We start from the raw sequence: 9,326 nt of genomic DNA, 5'->3' as shown, positions 1-9,326 counted from the left end.
ATTTGTGATATATTATATAATTTTTTTTCCAAAAATCAAACTAATCCATCAAAATTGATACCGGAATAATTAAATTTGAAAAATCAAGAGAATCACATTCCAAAGTTTCAATTCAACACCATCAGATCAGACTAAATGGATTTATAAACCGATTCGAAATATTATATCTTTTAAACCATTCGAATCGGTTCAAAGGGTATTTGCCAAAGATGTGCTTAATTAATTTATTTATATACATACGTAAATGGATCTTTTTTATAAACAACAAATTACCCTCTTTGAAACAAAGATTAAAGTTCAGTATATAACATAACATCATATATAAATACACGACAATATACCTCATGTATTATATGAAAAAAAATCACAGCTAATAATTAATTAAAAACATAATTGTTTTACTGAAACGACATTGTTGGATCAAAAAGAGGTAAAACATTCGTGTTCAGAAGAATTAGAGTCGTCACAAGGAGAGTGATTATGTCTGCCTTCATAAGTGGTTATCACCATACGACAATCTTCTGAGAGTCGTTCAACTCTTTTTTTTACCCGACAATTGTTATGTGTGCAGCGATAATAACTTCTGCATATATCACAAAATAAGAATAATATGTAATTAATTAATTGATTAATATAGTACTAATAAATAGCTGAAATCAAGTATATTTAAAGGCATGCATAAATAACAACTGAAAAATAATATGAAAATTGTTAAAATCTTACCGCACATATTGGGTTTCAAATGTGAGTGATTAAATATGTGAGTGGTTAAGTGTCGCATCGCCTATAAATAGGTAAATAATGGATATATAAGAAATGTGACTTATATATCTAATGTCTTAAGGTTTTGAATCGAGATATGGCGTGTCACCTCTTTTGGTCATTGAACATTTGTGTTTGATGTTTCTCTCAGGCCCTCGGACTCCCCAACAAGTGATATCAAAGCCCTGGTTCAGCTTAGTGGAGGAGTGGGAGTGGATTTTGTTTTGGGTCATATTATAGGATGTGAGAACTCACACTTACGAAAAAGATTGTTAAGTTTCAAGGGTGAGTCCTTAAATTTGTGAATGATTATTAAGTCCTACATCCAGGGCCGTTCCTACGAATCCGGAGGCTTGGGTATGTAGGTGAAAAAAGGCCCGTAATAAAATAAAAATGTTTTTTTTTAAAGAACAATGTTCTATTTAATTTTTTTAAAAGATAAATACAAGGTGTCGTATATAAGTGGTACACCCAAAGGTGAAAATACTACCATATACCCAAGGAACCTCAAACCATCCTCCCAAAAACACACTCACCTAACACTTAGCAGTACTATTGGGCTATAATTTTTTTTTGAGGTTCATGCCTTGGGGAGGCCCAGTTCCATTTAGTGGTTTGCACACCCCAAGGTCCGGCCCTACCTACATCACATGTGAATGAGTAAAATATTGGATATATAAAAAAGATATTCATATAGTCTCATCAAATGATAATATTCTTTTGAAAAATGTGTGTTTATATTTCTCTTCTTCATTTCCTTCCAAAAAAAAAAAAAAATATCCTCTTCATAAAAAGTTCTCTCGATTGTTACTTGCTGGTTTATGAAAAGTCCAATAGTCAATTTGTTTACATTTTCAAACACCTCACCGGCACGTTAATGTTCCTAAACTAATTTATATACTATATGTTTATGTAGCGATCATTTGAGTAAACTTTTCATCTTCCTAATTCCACTTCCAAGTACATATCTTTAACCACAATCTTGTAATGGTGGTCTACAATTGAAGCAAATTTACCAACATTTTCTTTGGTTTAATAATTGTAAAGCATATAGCACTTCAACCACTTTGTATTGGTTCATTAAGTACTTCCAAGTAAAACTATTAAACTTTGTTCCATGAAGGCAACAATATCAACACACATGTTATGTGATGATCTCTTTTATTTTTTCGTAATTGGTTGCCAATGTTTTTCTTTCCCTTAATTATTAGTTCCATTCCCCTTAGTCTAAGTAACTTTGGTTTTCATCTTACTATACTATACTATTGGTTTTATATTACATATTTCCTATCCGAAATCCTCACTAAATGATGTTTTATCAAGCTTGGCCACGTCTAGCCTAATACATTTGCTTCAAAGCCTCAAAATATTTGTAAAGAAAACATTTTATCTTAAAGGAACAAAATTTATTTATTTTTTAACAAGAAAGGAACAAAAATTGTTATCTAAGATCACAAATAATGCTAGAAACGTACGTCCATAGTTTTAAAACCCGACTTAGACTGATCTGACCAATCACATGGACCTTGAAATTTTTGTTCATTTAAGGTTTAAGTTTTGCAAAGTCTACTAGCCTTGACAACATATTTGAATTGGATTAATTGCCAAAATTTGATGTCAAAATTGTGTGTCCAAATAAGTATTTCAAATAACACAACTTTAAAAAAATAACTATACGGACCATATAATTTCGACTAGGCTCAATGGAAAAGTTTCTTATCTTATATTTGTTAGAATTACTTCTAATATTTTGTGGGCTGCAATCAATTGTTGGTTTTGGTTTTAATAAAAACGGACTGATGTTGTGATCCATTTGATGATGCTTAGGCCCTAATAAAAGTGATCAATAGATAATGGGCTTTTGGGCACTTAATCTGATTTGTGTAGAAACATAGTGTAGGCCCAAACACTAGGCCCATGATGGGTGGTGCCTAGGGTTGCACGGTTATAAATAGAGAGGCTAGGTCCCCTTTGCCATCACTCTGACTATTCTGCTCATTAGCGGTTTGCCCCATTGAAAAACCCTAAGTTTGGAGCATGTGAAAGGCAAAGGAAGACTTTGTCTTCAATCTCGGCGAATCCGGTCACCATGGTTTCCAAGTAAGTGTGTTCTAATTTCATATAATAAATCTATCTTTATGAATAAATTGTTTACAATATTACTATTCTTGATGTCCCATGTGTCTGGTGATACTCCTAAGAAATATAGGCATTGTTTCTAGCTTTCGAATGATCTAAATTTGTTTCATCTCAAAATGATATTTATGACTCAAGTCAAGATATATATTGTCATCGATGGTAGTTACGCGGAGCAACAAATGACCTATCACACCTTACTATTATCATGTCATATTTGAGAGTTTAATTAGTTAGAATCAATTGTATTTGATAATTTAAGAATCCATGAGGATATTTGGACACCTATAATTTTCCTACATTCATTCAAAACCTCATTTTCTTTTTATATCTCTCTCAAGGTGCATGTATATATTTGGGGTGGCTAAGAAATATTTTCCCAAAACACTAATGAACATACATATCATATTGATTTCACATTTAACAAAAATATCTTAAGCAAACGATGATTAGTGCACATCATGCACACGGTTGCACAATATGCATGCACACAAATTTCATTAGTTAAACGCTAGGATTAAGTGAAAGAAGTTGGGTGTTTTGGGAACATTATGTACATAGGACAAAGGAGTGGAAAGAGGGGACCCTATAGTGTGCTCTATAGTCAAAACTATGGTAATTATATCCACTAGAGATATACATATATATATTCTAACCAATAATATCTTTCTATTTTTCTTCAATCAATATTTTGTCTGAAAATAAGCCCAATGTTCAGTCTGTACCATCAATCTTCACTATAGTCAGAAATATTCTAGTGAAAGTAAACATCTTGATCATTCCTTCCTTTCAGTTTTAGCTGGAGAGATTCTTTCTCTCTATCTCTCTCTAGTTGTGAGTGTTTGGTTTCAAAATGTTTGAGGAATATTTGTTTAGTTTTGTTGACTACCGACACCCTTATTTTTCCCAAAAAAGACATTCTACCTTCATTCCTCCGGGTATAATGCCTTTGATGTAGCCATGTACTCGATTATATAATATGAATTTTAACATTTTCACCTGAAACTTAGGTGTTCAAATACTACACCAAATATTACTCAAAAAAATACAGCCCTTATACTACACGAAATAATCACACACGCTACTCTTCTCTTCTCCTTCATCCTTCAAAGAGATAGGTGTTGTTTTGTTCACCATATATTGATGCGGCGTTGTTTTATTTTCTTTGTTTGGTGTCCATTATAAATTCAAACACTGATTTGGCTTTTCAACGTTACAATCCAGAGACGTCTGAATTCTAAACACTTTTTGTTTTGTGATATTTGTAGGCATTTTGTCGTTTTTTATCAATAAACTTGGAAGTTGTGAATTTGTCCACATGTTTATCCCTTTTATTTTAGCGACTTTGAAATTTTTATTGTTTTCGATCTATATGAGGTTTACCAACTTTGAACAAATCAATGTTTTTTTAGTAAGAGAAAAATGCCAAAGATAGGAGTAAAATTCTCACTTATGGATATATCATCATATATAATCTAGTACCGATCTACTATATTTCATTTTTTCTTAACTCTCCAAAGGGAAATGATTTCATTTTTTCATAACTCTCCAAAGGGAAATGAACCTTGATATAATTTTAAAGTCCAACTAACGATCGTTTCAACGAGGTTCAATTCGGATTCTTTCAAACAGTTTTAACTGAAACTTAACTTTTGTTCAACCGCGGCTAGTACTAACCTATATATTATACGTGATAATCATAACATATTTAGTTTTCTCAGATTAAATCATAATACAATAACGGTAGCAAATTGAAATAGGTTTATAATGAAGAGATTATAATTACCTTGGATGAAGGCTATTCTTGACAACTTTCTGACCATACTTCCTCCATTTGTAACCATCATCAAGCACATCTACATCACTTCTTGTCTGGAAACAAAACCTTGGCTCTCTAAGTTTCCTCCTCACTTTCGCCTTGCTCTTCTCTGCTCCTCCACTCCTCCACCTATATATCATCATACAAATCAACATCTTTTTTCTTAACCCCTATATGAGTCTTCAAATAAAAAACTAAAATAAAAATGATCCAAAAAAAGGCTTCAAATTAGTAAAGAAAGAAAAAGTGATGATGATTTGTTTGAGTGAAATATATATGAAGTCTATTACGTGCATGAACTTATAAGAAAGAGAGATATAGAGAGAGAAAAGAAGAAGGAAAAAAAAAACATTGAAATTGGCAATTATTTTTTGGAGCTACCATGTGTTGTTGCCATCACTAGTATTTCCAGTGCAATTCTCATCACTCACAGCTTTGGGATCTAGAGTTCTCACCTGATCAAAAAATCACAAAAGTTTGATTCATTCATTGTATCATCCACATCATTAGTATATTAATCATCATTATCATCTTAATGAATAAATATGAAAACAATACCCTAACATTGAAAAGGACAGAACAACACAAAAATAACTAAATAATTACAATAAAAGAAACAAAACTCACAAATTAATCATAAACTTGAATATCATTCATATAATTAGTAAATCAATTACTAATAACTAAATAATTATACATACAGGGAAAAAACACTCACAAATTAATTATGAAGTTTTAGATTATAATATAAACATCAATTGATTTAGTCAGAAAATTCAATTGATGTTAAATTTGGACAGATATTTTATATACAAAAAAAAAAAAAATTGCAGCAAAGAAACATATTTCATTATTTTTTTATAATAATAAAAGAAATAAATTAAACCACCTGTTCGTTGTTCCAAGGAGTTCTAGTAGTGACAAGATCATTATGGCTAAATCCGGCAGCCACGGTAGTAGTTGTGACGGCTGCACCGGTAGTGGCGTTGGTGGTGCTACGGCCGGAATTTAGAGATTGAGAAAGTTGAGAAGGTTGGGATTGTGTAGAGGGTGACAAGAAGCTAAGAACTTGATTTTCTTCAAATTGAACAAAACCCATTTCATGGATAGCTTGAGAGGTATTTGTGAATGAAACTTGGAGATCATAATTGGGAACATCTCTTTCTCCTTCCATATCCCTTCTTTTATGAAATAAAATCCTAATTTGGATTTGGGATATCTTAGCTAGCTTTTGAATTTTTTTCTTTTTGTTTCTTATATGGTTGCTAGCTTGATCTTCTAATAGCACATACAAATTTATGACATGTGAGGGTTTTTGTGTATAGTTTGGTCAACTAAGAGTTTTATTCTCTCCAATGGAATTCTAAAGGGAATGTTTTTCTTGAAAACTATTCTTTATCGTATTTCAAGTAGTTTAATGGTTGGGGTGACTAGGTTCTAACCACGAACCACTTATTAAATTAATTAATTACTAACATTGATTTTTTAAAATATATGATAAATGAAATTGGATTACATGCGGGTCACTCTCTAGTGTCCAATCTTCATTAAACAATACAAAAAATGCAAATTATAGTTTTTATTTTATTTTATAATTTAATATCACGAGGTTGAATCTAGAATACTCAAACTTGAATAACGACAATGAAGACTTGAATGCGTGAATACATGGACGACATGGGGATGAAATTGGATTCCCCACAATCAACATGCATGATCATGCATTAATTCAAAACATTGATCATCGTCAGTTCTTGATCAAATTATTTAAATAAAAATAAATTTTACTTTATATTTATAGTATAAAATACCGAGCTTAAATGTAAACCATATGATCTGAATTAAACAGTTATCTGATGTTCGGAATGCATGAATGCCTGCAAAACTAACAACAAGGAACACTATCCAGGGGGAGCCAAATTGTATAATTACTCATGCATATCATATCATGTTTCTGGTGTTAGTTTTATTTTTACTTTTTTTTTTTTGAACGGAGTTTTATTTTTACTTGTTATGCATGTATGCATTTTTAGTTTTTTTTTTTTACTAAGTCATATTTAAATAAAAAGTAAAATTTGCGTATGACTTAGTAAAAAACATTAATTATTAAGACCATTTATATCTATCCTTAACTTTTTATAGACAAATTTTAGTAATTAAATATTGATATTATGATTATTTTCTACTTGGAGAGAGTTTGAATGAGTAAACCATCAAATTGGTCTCTGTCTTTGAACCAAATTCTCAAATTAATCCCTGACTCTATTAATAACTCAAAATTGTCTCTGTCTTTGTCAAACGTTTATCAGATTGGTCCTGACTCTATTAATTGTTTTGTATTTTGAGTGTTAATGAATCAATGTGTTTTGGATATTATCTAGTGGTTAATGGCATAATGTCTTTTAGATCTTATTTGGTACGTTAATGACTTAAAATACAAAACAACTAATAGAGTCGGGGACCAATCTGAGAAAATTTTGACAAAGACAAAGACCATTTTGAATTATTAATAGAGTCAGGGGCTAATTTAAGATTTTGATACAAAGAGAAGGACCAATTTAATGATTTACTCGAGTTTGAATCCATGTTCTTTTGCTCCTTAAACCCCTCTAAAACTTACACAAATCAATTATATAGTCATCAGCTATTTTGAGGATAAATATCTATAGTTACAAGTGGGTAAAATTTTATATAGTCATCAGCTATTTTGAGGATAAATATCTATAGTTACAAGTGGGTAAAATAATTTGGTGATTTACGGCTTTCACTCTATCGGCATTGACCCGATGGTAGCCCTTTCCTTTTTCCTTTTTGGCGGCTTCACTCACCTATCATTATCCGGTCGGTGGAACACCTTAATCCAGCCTATAGGTAGCCCTTTCTGTGGTCTAACTCTCAATTCAATGTCTAACTCTAACTCTCAATGAAAGCACCAATTGCTAAGACTTAAGCTCATAAGGAGAGCCCAACCCAAAAGACTAGTCCAATAAGTGGGAGAACCTCATGGCTTAAATACCACATCAAACACTTTAAAATACTCGATATGGGACTTCTAACATAGTTTTGCAAAAAATAAAAACTACTTTGACTTTGTTTCTCAATAAAAGCTTTGTTTTCATTGTCTTTGTATATGTGAAGTGTCAGGTCATGCATTAAACCAACACTAAGGACCCAATATTGCTAATGGAAAACCATATTCAGCATTTACCATACAGATTCAATATTACAATCAAAATGTTACTAATGTTTTCCTCTTATAGATAGCTTAAAAGGTATGTTCGCTCCAAACTCATAATAAAATGCAGGTCCAAAAGAAGGTACATATTTTAATGGTTCACGGTATATAGCACGACACACACTCAAAAAAAATCTCCGAAAGTATAATGGAATCAACATTGCTCAATGATATGAAAAAGACATATTGCATTAAAATAATTGTGTACCTAAGTCCTCATCCTTTAAAACATCATCATATTTTATTTTCATTCATTCATTTTAAGTAAACATGATTAGAATATCATCAACTGCTTACAAAATGTGGGAAACAGTTACAAACACTAAGAGTAACATTTTGTTATTGGGTAAATAGGTCATATATATAATTTTCATTATCAAAAGTCATTATTAATTTGTTATGTCGCTAGTCTCCCCTCTCTAACAAAGGAGTTTATTTTCTTAGTTTCTTTCCAAGTCCAAAAGGTACTATAGTTTAGATGGATAATAGTTGTTAAATGATTATTAATCATGTTTATTCCTTGACAAATTTGAAAAGAACTTCTTCCTCAAATAAAAAAAAAGTAAATCATACAAATTATCCATGATGACTAGCTAGTCACTAGGTGATGACTTTCCATTTATAAGCTTATGTTTAGACTTTATCACATTCAATTCAATACGAGATTTTTAATACACCTTCCTTACACCTAAGATTGGACTTTTGGAGCGTGATCTGAGCAGTTTGATAGTGATGGTGTGATCTAATTGCAAATGGTTCATTGAATCTTAAATAGGTTCAGATATCATCTTATTAATTTCCATTATCAAAAGTCATTATCACTAGGTCGAAGACTTCCCATTTATAAGTTATGTTTAGACTTTATCACATTTAAATTTATTTTTTTTTGAAGAAGTTAAATTAGCCCACCCAAATTGACACTTTTTCACATTCAATTTAATGAGATTTTTAACACACTTTCCTTACACCTAAGATTGGATTTTTGGAGCGTGATCCAAATAGTCCGATAGTGATGGTGTGATCTAATAGCAAATGGTTCGGTGAATCTTAAATAGGTTCAAATATCATCATCTTACAATTTGAGTTAAGTATAACTCGGTCCACACAAAACGAACTTGTATGAAACTTATTTTCGGATCTTACCTTATGAACATTAATTAACATCTAGTATATAATTTGCATTTGTTTAATATGATATGATTTTCTAATGGAAAGATGGAAAAGGACATAAGAGAAAAAATTGAAAGGTTATGAGATGTAGAAAGTCTAATGAAGAATAAGTGGTGGGGTTGTGTCCATGTCAAACATGTCTCAAGATACAAAAAACACAGCCTTTCAAATCTTTGCCAAATCATATTCCAATACGTACAAATG

The 9,326-nt window shown here is 31.2% G+C and overlaps 1 protein-coding gene across 1 annotated transcript; it reads right to left on the bottom strand.

The window, feature by feature from the left end:
- Window positions 1–202: 202 nt before the first annotated feature.
- Window positions 203–6,428, bottom strand: WRKY12 (WRKY family transcription factor). Its single transcript, XM_085734460.1, has 4 exons — window positions 5,607–6,428; window positions 5,099–5,172; window positions 4,685–4,846; window positions 203–583 (listed from the first exon to the last, which is right to left on the bottom strand). The coding sequence occupies exons 1-4, from the start codon at window positions 5,889–5,891 to the stop codon at window positions 421–423; spliced, it is 684 nt and encodes a 227-aa protein (XP_085590586.1). The 5' UTR covers window positions 5,892–6,428; the 3' UTR covers window positions 203–420.
- Between the last annotated feature and the right edge of the window lie 2,898 nt (window positions 6,429–9,326).

Source organism: Medicago sativa, chromosome 8 (genome assembly GCF_051527215.1).
Source record: "Medicago sativa cultivar Bolivia chromosome 8, Bolivia_mono, whole genome shotgun sequence".
In the NCBI taxonomy this organism is placed as follows: Eukaryota; Viridiplantae; Streptophyta; class Magnoliopsida; order Fabales; family Fabaceae; genus Medicago; species Medicago sativa.
Note: the sequence above shows the minus strand (reverse complement) of the source record. Positions and strands in the feature narration are given on the sequence as shown.

Bases quoted from the DNA above. Each gene is read 5' to 3' on its own strand.
- WRKY12 (XM_085734460.1), bottom strand. From the start codon at position 5,891: ATGGAAGGAGAAAGAGATGTTCCCAATTATGATCTCCAAGTTTCATTC. The intron at 5,173-5,606 runs GTGGTTTAATTT...TTTTTTGATCAG, and splicing joins CTCCTTGGAACAACGAACAG to GTGAGAACTCTAGATCCCAA. The intron at 4,847-5,098 runs GTAGCTCCAAAA...GATGATATATAG, and splicing joins AGTGATGGCAACAACACATG to GTGGAGGAGTGGAGGAGCAG.